At 39.6% G+C, this 17,486-nt stretch overlaps 1 protein-coding gene across 9 annotated transcripts in view; it reads left to right on the top strand.

Moving 5' to 3' along the window:
* NCOA2 (nuclear receptor coactivator 2) overlaps window positions 1-17,486 on the top strand; it is a 190,024-nt gene that overhangs the window by 160,756 nt on the left and 11,782 nt on the right. For all 9 annotated transcript variants that reach the window (XM_055800871.1, XM_055800869.1, XM_055800868.1 and 6 more), the window contains 9 exons: window positions 2,471-2,680; window positions 4,694-4,909; window positions 5,548-5,677; window positions 7,028-7,193; window positions 9,133-9,411; window positions 10,250-10,327; window positions 10,860-11,097; window positions 12,905-13,082; window positions 15,248-15,446. In XM_055800871.1, coding sequence (XP_055656846.1) covers window positions 2,471-2,680; window positions 4,694-4,909; window positions 5,548-5,677; window positions 7,028-7,193; window positions 9,133-9,411; window positions 10,250-10,327; window positions 10,860-11,097; window positions 12,905-13,082; window positions 15,248-15,446 — 1,694 coding nt within the window. The remainder of the gene's footprint in view (window positions 1-2,470; window positions 2,681-4,693; window positions 4,910-5,547; window positions 5,678-7,027; window positions 7,194-9,132; window positions 9,412-10,249; window positions 10,328-10,859; window positions 11,098-12,904; window positions 13,083-15,247; window positions 15,447-17,486) is intronic.

Below are 17,486 nucleotides of genomic sequence, written 5' to 3' on the forward strand. Positions count from 1 at the left end.
CCAGCCGACAGTGTTCCTTAACTTTATTAATTAACTTACAAATCAGTATGAAATGTTGGTCTACCACCATAGAGTAATGGAAAGCGGGCCAGACAGGAGTCTTATCAGCTATGAATGTTGAAGAAAATAGCATAAAAAGCCACTGCTTCATTTCTTTCTCCTGTTGGCTAGGGTGGCAGCATCTATCTTTAAATGTACACTGGTGCTTTTTTTATAAAACGTAGGGCTTAGATAATATTTTTAAGCCGTTCTGATGATATTAAAATCACACCATGCCACTTTCAAATGAAATCAAATTATTACTTGGAAATTTTTACATAAACATTAATATTGCTATTAATAATGAATGTGTATATTCATATTAAACCTACCACAGATGCTTAAATTATAATTTGTTGTCAATGTTGCTCAGAGAAGGATGCTTGGATTTCATGTACTTGGTTTTGTAAGTATGGGGATACTAACAGCAGCAGCACACAAGTCAGAAGGAAATCTCTGTGCATCTGAAATCTTCAGCGTATTCTTTCTGAAGTAGGGTCTGCTGGTTCCTTCCACTGTAGCCTTTTGGCTTTCCAGAGTTAACCTAGCTTTAAATCTGTTTGCAAAGCTACTGGCAGAACAGTAACAGTATGATTGTAAATGAGAGTGTCTTGGTGATTAGCAGCAGTTCTGTAAAAGCACATCCTGTTTCCCATGTAAAATAAAACCCTAAAACTTTTTCCCCCAGCTCAGTCTTGTGTCTGTGCCCTACTCCCCTAGGGAACTTCTGCCTTGTTTTCAGTTGAAGAGCATACAGAAAACGGGTGCACAGAAATAGTGAGTGGCTTTTAATACGCTCACAGAAAACCAGTGTAGAATGAATGTAAAAACATATACAATTCCAGAAGAGGTTTGGGATTTAAATTTTTTTTTCTGGAGAAATAGCCAGCTTTCATTTTACAGGTTTTACATGAAAATACTTAAAATACTTCACAAGACTTGAAAGCTGCCAGATTCATCAGATTGCTGGAGTTTGTTGCATGGGGGACAGGGAGCCTCCTTCAGTCCCGTCCTGACCAAGAGTAGAATATGAAGCTGTAGTTCAGTTTTGGTTCAGTCCTTAGACTTTATGATGCCCCTAAGCTTAGGAAGATCATTTTTGCCTTATAAGTGAGTTTTGTTTGCTTGGTTGAACAGACAGTCATGATAAAATTTTGATCACATGGTTAGGAATTAGGTGTATGTGATGTGATCTAATTCCTGTACACGCATATAAGCAAATTCACCTAGCAAAGAATTTATATTAAAAAATAAATAAATACAATGAGTTCCTGTAGTCTGGTTTTATAAAAGTAGAGGAGAAGACAGAGACTTTTGTAATAAGATGTTTCCATACTTTTAACCAATCTTAATAGACCTAAGTTCTCAAATTCAAAGTATCACTACCTTGATCTAAAGTAAGAAGTTATCTAACTTCTTTGTAATGTGGTGAATATAAAAATGCAGAAGTTGCTTTAAGGAAGCCATCATATCAGAGACTGTCCTGGGGAAGCTATCAGGATGTATTGTAAATAATAATTTCACAAAAATGGTTAATTTATTTGTATGTACTCTGTTGGTGTGATTGGAAATGGAATCATAGGCACAAGGTGGGTGTTTGATTTGTGTTGGAGTACTAGTTGTGCACATAAGGGGAAGCTTTCGTGCATTGGAACATAGCCTAAAGACCAGCTGAGCCAGATGCTTGCCAGTCATGATATGAAGCTCACTTAGAGACTTGAGTCTGCAATTTTCTTTGCACAGGCTGATTTTTTAAGAGTACAAAACACCTCAAAAGAAGAAAACAGTTCTATAAAGGTGACAGTCACTATCAAGCATGGTTCTGTTTACCAGAACATTATGGTGGCACGGCTCTAATTCTGGACCACTTATTTATTGTTGCTGAATCATGGAAGTATTTATTTTTAATAATGACAAAAAATGTAACAAAGTATTTAAGAGGGAGATGTAGAAATGGGGCTACAGGATCTAATATAGGCTCAGTCTGTCCTTAATTTTGGTGACTTCTTCAGGAGCTTAGCTTATGCTGGAAAATTTTCAAAACTGAGATAATTCCTAACAGTCTGCCTCAGGATGACATCTGCATGCAATTAAAGTCCTACTAGGTATATGATTAATTTGCAGTAGTAGGCACATCACATAGTGGTATATTTTGCTGTAGTGGCTCTTCTGTCAGTTAAATTGCATCATTTAAAGTTTTAAAAATATACGTCATATCTGTTTTAGTGTCAGAATGTTCCATTTTGAAATTTACATAAAAATGTCAAGAAGGGATGTTTCTCAGACAGACATGGAGTGGTAATTTATGCAGCATTAAATAGCTCAGCCCAAGAGCTTAAAGTGTGTTTGGGTTGTTTATTGTTGGGGTTTTTTTAACAAGTAAAGTTTCCATTCTTGTAACTTTGCTTTTTTCTTTGCTCCTCCTGTCTAGCTTTTAATAACCCACGAGCAGGGCAACTGGGCAGGTTACTACCAAACCAGAATTTACCACTTGACATCACACTGCAGAACCCAACAGGTGCAGGAACTTTCCCACCCATAAGAACGAGTAGCCCCTATTCAGTGATACCTCAGCCAGGACTGATGGGCAGGAATGAAGGGATGATCGGAAGTCAAGGAACTTTAGGCAACAGTAGCACAGGTAAGATGACTTTCCATTTTTTAAAATATACTTCAGTAACAGACTATAGTATGTGTAACATAATGCTGGGATTATTACAAGTGCAGTTTATTATAAGCACTTTCCAAAAAGTCTGGAAAAAAAATCATGTTTCATGGGCTGTTACGTATTGGTATATTTAGTTTGAATTTCTGTTTCTGCATGTTTTTAGTCCTGATCTTTATTCACTGCTTTTCACCTACCTGAAAACTTCTAGATGAACACAGTGTATTGGTAATTAGAGACTGTTCACATCCAAATCCAGCTGAGGCTTAGATGGCTAAAAATCCAGTCTTTCTGCCTCAAAAAAGCAAACAAATGAACCACTTGTCTGTAGAGGTAGTTCTTTCAAAACAAAATTGTGGGCTACACTGTTGCCCTTACGATGCATTCCTCTACAGACCTTGGTTTTGCCCTCAGTTATCCTTTATTTATTAGCCTTAGTTTTGATTTTGTATTAAATAAATGCTAATATTTTCATCTTTTTCTGAAACATAAACTTCTTGGGAACCATCAGACGTTGGAGTGGTATTACCACTTGTCATGGATTATGCCTGATCTGTGATGCATTGGTTTCTTCATGTTGCCCTAATATTGTGCCAAGATACCATAGGGGATTCCTCAAGAAAAGTCTGGTTGATTGACTTATTTCAACTAGGACATAGTCTTAGACTGTCCAAGTGTGCAACTGGCACTAAGAACTCTGAGTAAATAAATGGATACTCCAAGTCCTTTCAGCTGGCTATTCACTGACAAAGTTTTATATTTAGTTTGCATCAGTATTAAAAAAGGCATGCTGCCAGACACCAAAATATCCTATTTAAGCAGTTTAGAGGTCAACTTGTAGTCTTTCAAGTGTCCTATTACTTTCATGTTTTGTATACGTATTAGAGGATGTTATTCATCTTATGTATACAAGTTAGAGAGTATTATCTGTGTTCCTGCCATTTGCTCTAGCACACCACATATTTCGGCTGATAGAATATGTACAAAAATAGAACAAACCTGAGGATGAGACACTGAAGCAAATTTTGTACAGCAGCTGAATCAATGACCCTTTTCAGAGGGTTTTTCTTCTTGCCTATATATCACCAAATAATTGAACTGATGAGTAATAATTATTCGTGTGGCTTTTAGTATTCGTTTGAGGATGTTGCAAAATGCAGCTGGAGAGACCAGTAATCCAGTCTGAAATCAGTGTTTTAGCCGCTGTCTTGACTGTGTAAAACTGAAATGTATAAATGCTGTGAATGCACGTCTTTGGATTTGGGGGTTTTTGTGTTGGGGTTTGGTTGGGGGTTTTTGTCTACTGTCAGAGTGTAGTACTCTATATATTCCAAGTGTAAATAAACTGTATCAGCTGTTTACAGTAGATGTAGGAGGACTTCCCCTAGAATAACGGTAATGAACTTCATCTATCGGAAAGTTCCTGTGAGTAATTTCCCTGCACCGTATATTAGTTCAAGATTATTTGGGTGAGCCTTGAAGCTAAGAAGGCTCTAGGTTCTGAATGAAAGGACTTGCCAAAAGATGTTTGCAGAATGTGAATTTAAATTCAATCCTTCTAATTTGTAAACGTGTGTAGTGATAACACGTTGTTACTCAACTCATTCTCACTTTGCACTTGGAAAGTAAAGCACTAACACGCACATCAGCAAACGTGATTCATTTCCTGAGGAAGGAAGTTAGGGCTATCCACACGCCCTCAGCACCTGTTGCAGACTACATGTGGGAGCACTTACTCTGAACAGCATTTCGGAAATGATAAAAGGATCTTCCTCTTGTAAAATGTGTAATAATCTCCAGTCCCTTGACTAAGCAGTGTAAGGCATCATTCTTTAGCTTTGCACATCTAGATGGGCAGTTGTGGTACAATGTGCTTTGAGTGAAACTACTGCATTTTCATCGCTAAAGATGCAGCTTATCAGTCAGGGGTGATGCTAAAGCTGTTCTGAATCCTGTGCTGGCACCTAAGTCTGTTTGGCTTTTGTGCAGGAATGATCGGTGGCAATGCCTCTCGGCCTGCCATGACATCTGGAGATTGGGGCAGCCAGGCTCCTGCGGTGAGGGTGACCTGCGCGCCCACAGCTAGTGCCATGAACAGGCCGGTGCAAGCAGGCATGATCCGCAACCCCACGGCCAGCATCCCCTTGAGACCCAGCAACCAGCCTGGCCCAAGGCAGATGCTTCCATCTCAGGTCATGAATATGGGTAAGTCAGGGCATGTGTGGGGTTGTTCCTTATATGCTGGACTGTCAAAGATGAAGCAGAAAAAAACCCAAAAAATGAAAAAAAGAGACTTACTTCAGTTATAGATGGGATGAGAACTGTATTCCACAGTGAAAGTTTCCCATGGAAGTGGGAAGGAAAAGGTGTAAACCACTAATTTTTAACATGTGTATTGACAACAATTCCTGCTACTCTGTAGCTCCACAGTGGTGTGGCCAAAGAAAGAGGATATGAAGTTGCTCTTGTTCATTAAAGACTAGGGATTTTTTCAAGAAGAAATGCTGTGAATGTCATCATTGTTCTTGGTCACTTTTAAAGCAAGTGCATTATGATACTGGCTTTATATACTGTCTTTTTTTTATGCCTATCTTACTAATTTTTACATCCACGATGTCATATCTGCTATTTTATAGTTTTGAACCACTTTCAGAGCACCCGTGTTATTTTCTCAAATTTTAAAAGCAATTTTTACAAAAAATCATGATGCCTTTAAGTGTAATGTTGCTGAAGTCTTAATGTTTTTGCTTGCTTTTACTGTAACATAGATAATTGAATGGAAAGAATTAACATGAAAGTAGATTCTTTTCACAAAATTGATGTGGTTATTTTTCCTTGATTAGGGCCATCGGAATTGGAAATGAACATAGGAGGACCTCAGTATAGCCAACAACAGGCGCCTCCAAATCAGACTGCACCATGGCCGGACAGCATCTTGCCTATAGATCAGGCAACTTTCAGTAATCAGAACAGGTCAGTCTTAGCGTTAAACCAAAACATGGAGAGATTTTACAGGCTTGTATTTTATACACCTCATAGAAACAAAGTTCTACATAAAATATTCACCAAATGTACATCAGTTTAATGCTTGTAGTATTAGATGCTCGTGAAATGTATGCATATTCCAGAATACTTATAAATGCTCTTATAGAGATCAATTAATACTTTTCAGTGTTTTAAAGGTATCTTTTATATATATATATCTCCTTATGTTTATTTTTTACACTCCAGGATCTGATTAAAAAGGCTATGGTGGTGGTAGTTTTCCTGCCTGCCATCCTTTATTTTTTTAGGTATATAGCCTGATGATGCAGCTCTTTCCTTCTGCTTAGCTTTGACATAGAGATTAGACTTCCATGGCAACCATATATCTCATTATGGAAACTAAATACACAAACATGTTTCTTTGTTTTTTCCAAACAGACATGTAAAAAGGGTTCACATATAGTGCTGTTTCCTCCCTCCATGTGTGACAGCTTTTGTTGTCTCTGAGTAATTACCTGGGATGAGATTCTTCCATGATATGCATATAGTAGGCTGCCCCTGCTTGCAGAATGCTTTGCTCTTTATATTTTCTGTTGTCATCTTGTAGCATTGTGCATGAAGTAGGGCTTGTGTGTTGAACTACAAATCAAAAATATGTCATTTGGCTGCAGATAAGGTGTTATTTCAGATTTAGTTTGTTTCGCAGTAAGTTTTGTCCTTTGGGTTTGGAATAAACCTTTATTCTGCCTTTGTAACTGTGAGTGTGCTCTGCATACAAATTCAGGGGTGACGTAAGCAGGATTTGTAGAGCCAGCAGACTCTGCCTGACAGTATCCAAATTCTTGCTGACACCCTTCTGAGGCACACAACCAAGTGCATAAGCTGGTACCCAAGTGTGCAGTTCCATAAGATGGGTTGAGCCGATGCAGTGTTTTGCTGGAAACAAAAAGGGGGAATGTCCTTTTCTCCCTGCTCCCTCATGCTTCTGGCCAGCTCTTCCAGTTGTTTGGTTTATGCGAGCTCAGACAATCCTCAGACCCCTCTGTGACCTCTTTGGCTTTCTTAGTCTGATAGAAAACCAGTTAAGAAGAGTGTCTATGGAAATGAGTGCTTCTACTTGTGACAGTATACTTAATCTAACATCTGAAATTCAAAGTTGTAATTGGTTGTAAAAAAACTATTTAAGTTCTGTGTTCAGTGACTATATTTTAAACAAAATTGTCAGTGATTAAAATGATTTCTCTCTCCACTAGTTAGTTCAATTTGAGTACTAATCCTATGATATTATTTCTTGCTTTTCAGCAGCTGTTTACCAATGCTGTGTTCATGTTTTCACAGGCAACCGTTTGGCAGCTCACCAGATGATCTCTTGTGTAATCATCCTTCATCAGAGTCACCAAGTGATGAGGGCGCTCTCCTGGATCAGCTTTACATGGCATTAAGGAATTTTGATGGTTTAGAAGAAATCGACAGGGCTCTGGGAATACCAGAACTAGTTAGCCAGGTATACTGGACTTTGCATTGCTTGTAGTAGGTATTGCATTTAAAAGACATCTTGTCAAGGTGAAGGTAAAATGTGTGTTGAAGAACAGAGTTATAAAATACTTCTTGCAAGTTAAGATGGAGTTATGTGTTTTGGTGGAAGCCCATCTAATGGCTCAGTGTCACCTGCAAAGCTTCCTTCAGCTCCAGGTTTAGTCTTCCATCCTCTCCCTTGCCACCCTCACCTAGCTCTCCTTCTGACCTGTGCTGAGCCACTTTGCTTTATGCAACTAACCTGACCAAACCCAAAAAATTAACAAGCTTCTACTTATCTGGTGGTCAGAGAAACAAACCGTATGGGAGAAAGATAAGCTCACAGTCAGCAACAGGGTACATGAAAGAAAGAAAAAATAATATGAAGTACTAAAGTACTAGGAGCAGAGGAGTAAAATCTACACCTTTGTGTGATGGGGGCAACAAGCTTTCTGATGAGCAAACATGCAATTTTGACCATAGTTTTTCCCGTTAGTTCAAGGATGTGTGTTAAGGGACCAGTTTCACCTCAAGCAGTTGATTTCATCCCAAGCACTAAAAACTATATTTTTTTAAATTGTTGAACATGCTTTCTGAACTTTAGAGCATGAAATTGTTCTATTCTTTTTAAGCAGTTTTTTTTTCCCCCCAGTTGTTTTTGTTGGCTTCCAGTTGTTTCTTGTCCATTTCAGTCTTACATGGTGCAAAAAAAATGTGGTAAAAAGAAAAGATTTTGGGGAAAAGCTAGTTCTTGATGTTTCTGGCATCAAAATTGTATTTCCAAAACCAGCAGTTGTGTCTCTATGATGATTTAATATCCCTAGAGAAGCCTAGAATACCCTTTTCATTTCCCAGCACTCATCAGCATCCTGAGCATAACTTCTGAAGTAGCTCTGCATTTTAGAGATGAAATAGGACCAATAAAATCCTGCTTTGCATATGAGAAAATTATCTCCAAGCCTATTTGGTACAACACAGAACTCCATGAGGTGTTGAGCTGGAGATATGATTTATTGGTGAACTTCAATTTTGCAGTGTGAAACTTTAATACAATGTTACATACCTTTTGGAGTACCACCACAAAAAGATATGAATAATGGTTTATTTCAAACTAAGTGGTAAACATATTGCTATTTAATAATTATCTCAGTGGAAACAGTTAAGGAGTTTTGCAGGTAAGAGAACTGTCACATTTTAGAACATGTTTTCTAAATTATCCATCAAACATTTTATAGGAGCTTAAAGTCTTTCTTTTATGAAGGCAGTGAAATTTAGATTAACTTGATTTCCAAGGTCAATGTGGAATAAGCTATAAAATTATTCTAGCTAGAGCAAATATTAGGGGAGTATCTAGAGTAGAGTTTAGAATTGTGTTAGCTTTTTTATGCTAATGGATAATCAGTTTGTGTGAAAGTGCCCTGAAAGAATTAGGCACTCTGTTCACGTTAGCTTCTATAATAGTTTCAGGCATCTTTATTTGAAGTCATTATTTTGTTTAAAGATACTGATAAAAATCTACTTACTCATTTGTAATGTCTTCGAATTTATTTCTGAATCAGTGGGAAAAATATGCTGGCGTCACTTAATTTACAGGTTTTGATATAGCGTTTGTCATCTTGGTTTTTATTCATTAGCAGAGTGATACGATGGCTGTGTTAAGAACAGGACAAAGATTGTGGGTCTTTGTTTTAAAAAAAAGAAAAAGGAAGAAGAGGAATTTGTCTCCATGATTATGTTTTGACACTTGAAAGTACGATTATATCTATTCTTAAGCTTTATATTTAAGTGAAGAAAATTTGTGTGATTTTCTGTTTAAAAACATTCACATCCTAGAAGCTTGGTTTTGCAGGGTGGCTGTATTCGTCTCGTATAGTCCTGTGAAAAGCCAAGTCCCAACAGCTGTTTCTGTTGTTCACTTATTTCTACAGAGCCAAGCTGTGGACCCAGAGACCTTCCCCAGCCAGGATTCCAGCATCCTGATAGAGCAGAAGGCTCCGGTGTTCTCCCAGCAGTACGCGGCACAGGCTCAAATGGCACAGGGCAGCTACGCGCCCATGCAGGACCCCAGCTTCCACCCCATGGGGCAGCGCCCAGGGTACGCAGCCCTGCGCATGCAGCCCCGCGCCGGCCTCAGGCCCACCGGCATCGTGCAGAACCAGCCCAACCAGCTGCGGCTCCAGCTGCAGCACAGGCTGCAGGCACAGCAGGTACACCCCCTTCCTTGCCCGCTGCCCCACCAGTGCAGGTGCCTCTCCTAGGCGGTGCATACTGTCGGCTTACTCCAGATAGACCAGGTCTTCAGTGTGTACCCTGTTTTATTATAACCTAATTCCGCTTTTAAACTAAAAACGCTAGCCCTAGTGATGGTATTTTTGCCAAGACGGTATGGTGCACATGCTTTTTGGATCTTTTTTTGCATCTTTCCGTAATACTGTGCAAGAATGTGCCTAGTATTTAAGCTGAGGTCTCACTAATTCTCTGAGCGTGGTTGCAGTGGTGCTTTTTGTTATACAAGTCTTTTTCTTTCTATTATATCTTGACTCTTCCAGCAATCTAAATGCTTTTATTCTTGTGTGTTACCTCATGCTTTTTTTTTTTTTCTCTTTTTCCTTGGCTTTGATCTACTTAAGATCACTTTTAAATTATTGTTTCTTATTTCCTTTTTAAATATATAGGTTCATAGTACTGTACATAAGGTATCAGTGCTTTTCTAGTGGAGGAGGAAAGAGCATTTCTGCCTTCAGTCATCACAATAGAGTCTAATTCAGAGCAAACCTCAAGTCCAGTCCCAAACTCAAAAAGGACAGGAACTGTAAAGGGAGCATGTTTGGTAAACAGCTTAGTGCCTGTGTTGTTATTTATATGGTGTGTTCTGTGAATGATAACAGCACTTGAGCGGAAAAACTAGTCCCTGCTTGAATATGAAAAACTAGGTCCTCAAACCAACTGATTGGAAGGTAGATGCATATATCTCTGTATATAAAATTTCCCTTTTCCTTCTAAAAACTTTTGAGTTTTGGTGTTGGTTTATTGTTTTTTCTTTAGAATCGGCAGCCACTGATAAATCAGATCAGCAGTGTCTCCAATATGAATCTGTCTTTGAGACCTGGAGTGCCAACGCAGGTGAGAGAAACAGTATTTTTTCAATAAAAAAATTACTTTGTTTTCTTCTTTCTCCCCCCAGTTAAATACAGTAGTAATGCTGTGTGGTAAATACATCAATAAGTTCTAAAGCTTGAATACAAATAATACTGTCTGTATGATAAGAAGTATTTTACTGTTATACATCTAAGAGTCTTTCCCATATTTACATGGGGTGGATGGTTGTTTACTACAGATATAACTGCATTCTTAACCAAGCTTCTCATTTCCTATAGATGCATTTTTTTAATGAGCTACTCTATTTGCAATTACAAATTGCTGCAACATTAAACACTGGTATTATTTCAGTTAGTGACTCTTGCACTGTTGGAAGTCTTTCCCAGCAGAAGTATTAATAGGGTTATTTTCTCCCATTTTATATTATTGTTAATTGGGCGGGGCAGGGGGGAGAAAGAACTGGAATCTTCCAGATTGCTTTAGCGGAGATTCCTCCAACTGGTCAGGTTGCCTTAGAAGAGCGGTTATTGATAGGTGGTGGTGGTTTCCCCTGCAGGGCCCTATCAACGCGCAGATGCTGGCGCAGAGGCAGCGGGAGATCCTGAGCCAGCACCTGCGGCAGCGGCAGATGCAGCAGCAGCAGCAGCAGGTGCAGCAGCGGACACTGATGATGCGAGGGCAGGGCTTGAGCATGACCCCCAGCATGGTGGCTGCCGGTGGCATACCAGCAACCATGAGCAATCCACGGATCCCGCAGGCAAATGCACAGCAGTTTCCGTTTCCTCCAAACTACGGTACTGATTCCATCCCCTCAGTGCATTTTGACAGTCCTTATTCCCCCGTGTCCCCCCCACTGCAGGGTCCAAGCCCCCCTCCCACAGCCCTCTTCCTGGCTCCCTGGGAGCGATGGGAAACATGGAGATTTGGGCCCCTTGGAAGTCCTTAGATGCAACATAGTGCCTTTGCATTTTCCTGGCTCTAGTACCACATATTCTCCAAGTGCTGCTATTCTTTTGAGCGATAGCAGAAACGCAGTGTGTGTGTTTGTTTATATATATAGATACATGCAGGTAAAAGTGTGTATGCACACGTGAACACATACATGTGTATATATTGGCTTGATGGACTCTGAATTTTGACTGAACTAAACAAACCAATATATATGATAAAGTGCAAATGAAGAAAAACATGTGAATTGATGTTGGCAAACAGCATAAAGTGACTACAAGCAAAGCTGTACATCATTTTTTTAAATTTTGATGAGATATTGCTTAAATATCAGACAGATTCTTCCCCAAGAAAGGTAATTCATGTGTACATTATAATGTAAATTTATATATGTATAATAATGTAAAATTAACAGCTAACTATTGAACTTAAATAATATAAATTAGTTTCAGATAAGTCATTCCCTTCCCTGTCCTTAAAACCTGTGTGTAATACAGTAATTTATACCATTTTGTTTGTACGTTTTACAAAGCTGCACACCACTTTGTTCTGAAGGTGCATGGGGCAATTACTCCATACAGTTATTGTTATACAGCTTATTTATTTATAAGTATTGTATAAGTTATATTACAATTGCATTATTATGTATTACATAATTTATTATATTATATACAATTATATACAATATATTACTGTATTACATAATTTATGTGTGAGTTCTGCAGATATTACAAATTATGTCCATCCAATTCTAAATTTGCTATCTACTCTTACTGATCTGTTATTCTTTACACCAGTTTCTAAATCATAATAATGCTTTCCCTTCATGTATTTGTAATTGCTTTATGAAAATGAAGCGACATTATGTTACTCGCATTTTATGATATAGAGGAAGTATAGAGAAGCTAAGTCACACAGACAGTGAATGTAAGAATAGATTTCATATCACCTGATTCTGACCCCAGCATTAAGGGTGGCTTGTTTTTGTTATGCTGTTTGTGATGAACTTGAACAATACCGAAGTGGCTTGGTTTAAAACAAAATTTCTGCACGCAATTGACATTTTACAGCTTAAATTAGGTTTTCTTTGTATCCAGATATTTTTTCTATTTTTCATTAAATGCTTGCACAAAGTAGCATTGAGTGTTTTTGCAGGGACACAGAAATAGAGGTGCTAAGGTTCTAGTAACTTTAGAAGAAATTGAAAATTATTGCCTAAATGTTAAAAGGCGGTGCCATGCAGTAAATGGGTCGTGCATAACTTTCACCAAAATGGATTTGAAGCAATATGTTTTCTTTGTTGTTTTGAATGCAGGGCTGGTTTGTGGGTGCTTGTTGGGTTTTTGTTGGGGGTTTTTTGGGGGGGCGGGTGGGGAAATCACTTAGCAGTGTTTTTCTTTTGGTCTGTAGAGTGGAGAAGCCACTTGTATGATTAGGACACACAGGTAGCCAGCATACTTAGGCAAATATTTTTTTTAAGGTTATAGGTATCGTATCAGTTGATGATGTCTTGCTCTTGATCTAGATATCCCACATTAAGAGTCAAGGTTATAGGTTCCTGATGACATAAGTATTGACTGTGTAAAGACATACCAGCAGGTATAAGCTCTCAGCTTAACTTTAAGTGGCTACATTTCTCGTTTTCTTCTTCAGGTATTAGTCAGCAGCCCGATCCAGGCTTCACAGGGGCCACCACTCCTCAGAGTCCACTGATGTCCCCAAGACTGGCTCATACTCAGAGCCCCATGATTCAGCAGTCTCAGGCTAATCCTGCCTATCAGTCCTCTACGGAGATGAATGGGTGGGCACAAGGGAATATGGCTGGAAACAGGTAAATCCAGAACAAAACCAAAATGAACACACAGAGTAATGGGGTCATTTATGGTCTGCACTTATTTATGGGGTTGTTGTATGTAATTGTTTGCTTGTTTGTTTGTTAACTATCTATCCTAAAAGAGATTTCTTTTCAACTTGGCTTGACGAGTTGGTTTAAATTCTGTCTTCAGACAAGGCAAAGTGAGTGCATAGCTGAAAGACCTGCATCCACACAATGCACTGCTTTGTCTGTCCTAGCTGATAAAACACCGTGTGTCCTTCAGAAGCACCTCTGCTGCACAGTGAACTCCAGCCCCTAATGTTTGTGTGGATGCATTTCTTCTGCATACAGTTTTCATGTCGCGCTCCCACACTGCTTTCCACATGGCTGGATCAGCTGAGCCGGAGCCTAAGCATTCCATACCGCTCTGGAATTGCGGTGACTGAATATCACCTCCCACTTTAGATGCTGGAGCGCAACCAGGTTCAATCTGTTAGCGCTGGCACATACTGGAGGTCAGCATAAACTGTCATTCTCTGAGGGCATTGTGGCATGCCTCATGCATGCAGTCACCTTTTCGGCTGAGGCCCATGCCCCGGTTGGTATAGCTCTAATACTCGTTCTGTCCACGTTGAGTGGGTTGGGTGTTGAATGCTATCAGTAGGCAGCAGTGAGCTTATGGATGGCAATGGTCTGTGCTTTTCAGTGGAAGACAGGAGGAGCTATCAGGTTGGTGTACAGCCTGTATCGCTTGACAGTGGGGTGTGCACAGTTGTCTCTAGCACACCGCTTTTGTCATCCTGAAGTTGTCAGGCTGCTCTTACCATCCCAGCCCAGCCACAAATCTTTTTCCTGCTAGTTGACAAAGATTTAATAAACCCAAGACACCAGTATTTCAGTGATGAGGCCGATCAAAGTAAAGTTTCCCTTAAAGCAACCGATTTATCTCTTATGCACATCCTTGTCCGTGCCTCTTCCTCACGGTCTTCCTGAAGCATCAGCAGGAGGCATAGCTACTGCCGTCGTGGCTTCTGCTGAAACGGCAGCAGGGGTAGCTCGATAAGACTAATGGTTGGCTTGCTAAACTGCAGCTCTACAGTGGAGATGTGTCAAATGTGTTTACACAAGCCACTGAGTATTCACAATGATCTGTAGTGTGCTGTTTCAGCCATCCAGATAACAACTTAAAAATGGGGTTAGGTGGCCTGAAAAGACATGGAATTGGAAGGAAGAGAATGGTGGTATTTTTTGAGTTTGGTCCTGTGCCCAGAATGCCATTGCACTCCACCAAGTCTCACAGTACACAGCAACAGCCTAATGGAGTGCCCAAGTGCAAGGCTGAGCGTTAACCCTGAAAGATTTCCTCAGCTGTGGGAGCAGTGCTTCACAGGAAAGTCAGCCATTGATACGAAGGTGGTTACTGCATGCCATGCAACACACAGCAGCCCTTCCACAGTATTTCAGTCTAATGCAGTTCCTTTATGACTTCCGACATAATGGGAAGCATCCAGAAAGCACCTGCTTTGGATAAAATCTAGGATGAGCGCTTCCACAGTTCCTTAAGTTGTTCTGAAATGGCCTTAAAGAAACATAGAGGGTAATTATCTTAGACTTTATGTCGTTTCTTGCAGTGCCACATTTTCAAAACCTGATGCTAAGAATTAGTAAAAGAATTTTTGCACAATTGCATGTCTATATTTGTGAGCCCACTTGCCATAATTGTATGTGCAGATCTGATATTCATGTGTGCAGATAGCCTCTTCTGCAAAAAGAAAGCTTATTAGGCCAGATCCAATTTCAGCTCCAGTCCTGTATTGTACTAACACTGGAAGGAGAAAAAGGCTTTTTCCTTTCCCTCCAAAATTTGTTTTCCCAAACATATTTAAAGCAAACACAACCCGTTTAGTTGGCTAATCGGCTGCTATTGCACATGCATAACAGATTTGTACTCTGCCATAGTTTCACACGCAAAGGCATGCATTTTTGTGCACAGACATGGGACCTTAAATTTTGAAAATCTGTTCCTTAGACACTAATGTAGCTGAAAGCTGTAGTTTTCCCTTTGAAGCTGGAATAAATGACAGTATATACAAATTCTAGCTTAAGATATATTAAAAAGCAAGTAGTTTCTTAGTGGCTTCAGCGTTCTGACACATTGCTTTTTCCATTCCTTGCTGTAGCATGTTTTCACAACAGTCCCCACCACATTTTGGGCAGCAAGCAAGCACCAGCATGTACAACAATAACATGAACATCAGTGTATCCATGGCAACCAACACAAGTGGTATGAACAACATGAACCAGATGACAGGGCAGATCAGCATGACCTCAGCGACCTCTGTGCCTACATCAGGGTTGTCCTCCATGGGTCCTGAGCAGGTGAGAATTTAAGGACATGAGATGACAGCTAGAGGATTTGCTTTGACTTTCAGTAGTTTTTTCAGGTCGGCTGTGTTGGGCTGTAACTGCTGTAAGCCGTTAGAGTTTTCTACTAGTTTTCTTGAGAAATTATGATGTTAAAAAGGCTTTGGTTTTAGCTCTGCACTCAGATAACCAGGTGACTGATGAAGTAGAGAGCACTTTTTGTATCTAAATTTCCCATTTTGACCTAGCACTGCTGTAGGTAGCACGTGTAGTTGCTGCTGGACTTCTATGGAAAGTGTGTGCTGATCTAGCTCCTGTGCTCAGTAGGTAAGTTTCTGTAGCGCAGTTGCAGGTCACCAGTTTCTCAGCAGTGGAGGCTAGGACTGAATGGCAGGCAGCCGTTTCCTGGAGATAAGAGTGAAAGATGTTGGTGCGGGCAGTGTGTGGAAGATGCTTCTACTGCCTCTGTGTTGTACTACCTGACAATAGGCAGTCAACTCCAAGAACTATCAATCTGGCACCTTCACGAGCGCAGAACCCACACTTTTTGTAATGCGATGCGTATAAAACAGGTTGCTGAATAAGTAGGTAAGTAACCTGTTCTTTTCTGCTGAGAGGATGTTTACACACTTGATTTTATTTGAGACTGCTACTTGTGGTATCTGAAATAAGGAAAATAACATTTCCATTTGTCAACCTGCAATTAAACTCACATAACACATTAATAAGTATTTGACAAACAAGTCTTCCTAATTAAGAGGTTCATATGTTTGTTTCAGAGCTGAACTCCCTTTTGTTCAAAACAGAGGCTTGAAATTTTGGATTTTTCATAGAAATACTGGCAGGAAAGTACCTGTTGTGTCTTCAGGCAGCATCTCCTGCTATGGTGGACAATATCGTAAACTTTTTTTCTGAGACCATAACATTTCAGTTTAAAGCTGGTTATATTAGTGGCTTGTTAATGTGTGTTCTTTTTCCAGCCTAAATTTGATAACGGAGTATTTACTTTTCCAATACTGTCCTTTAGCTTAAATAGATCTTTTGCCATCTTGTATTTTAGAAAAAGCCTTTCTGTCAACATGATTTTTTTGTTGTTTTGAGATTGTTGGATTGTTTTGTTTGGGGTTTCTTGGGCTTTTTCCTGTAAGTTAAAACAAGCCACCGTGTTTCAGTCTCTTCTTGTAGGTTTTAAATTCCCTTTCCTTTTCTGCACCTGTTCCAGTTTGAATCAGTATTTCCTAAGCACCAGAGCCATGTGCATAACACTAGTTCTTCCCCATTTCTCTTGGAATACTCTGACAGATATAGCCCCAGATCACATTTGTCTTCCACAGCTGCCACATACTGGTGACCTGAAGTAATTTTGATACTCCTAAATCTGTCACCTTCTCTGATATTCCCAGTTGCTAAGCCCAATTATAGCAGACTTTACTATTATTATTAGTTCCCAAGTGCATACTGTTGCACACGTTTAGTGTAGTAAAGCAATAGTAAAACCGAAAAAGAGTGGGGATTTGAAGGTGACAGCTCAGTGTGATTTCTCAGCATGCCCATGCTACGTAATTTTCCCCAGGAACCTGAACTGAGAAGTACACATTGTAGAAAGAGATCTGGTTTTATTTCAAAGATTGCCATGCAGACTACTGTTAACACTGGCACAGTTGTTGCACTGCTTTTCCTTCCTGTTAGACTACAAGATCTTGTTTCAAGATAGCATTTATCTAACTTCCAGTAAGTTGAATAGGCTGAGGTTCTTTATCCATCTCAACATTTGTTTTTCAAGCCCATCAGTCCTTTTTGTGGATCTACTTTAAACTCCATTGTGGCAATCTCCTCCTAGAAGTACGAACAGAGTAACTGGACACGGTGATTTAACAGTGACTGCACCAAAGCTCTGTAGTCAAGTTCATCTTGTAATTTCTTTTTCAATCAATGAGTTGCTTTGGCTCTGTTGGTGACAATATCACACTGGAGAGCATGTACTGAAACCCTTACGATGATCCCCAGATCCTCCTCAGCACATTCTACATAGAAGAAACCTGCATTCTTTGTTCC

The sequence above is a fragment of the Falco peregrinus genome, chromosome 3 (genome assembly GCF_023634155.1).
Source record: "Falco peregrinus isolate bFalPer1 chromosome 3, bFalPer1.pri, whole genome shotgun sequence".
NCBI classification, from domain to species: domain Eukaryota; kingdom Metazoa; phylum Chordata; class Aves; order Falconiformes; family Falconidae; genus Falco; species Falco peregrinus.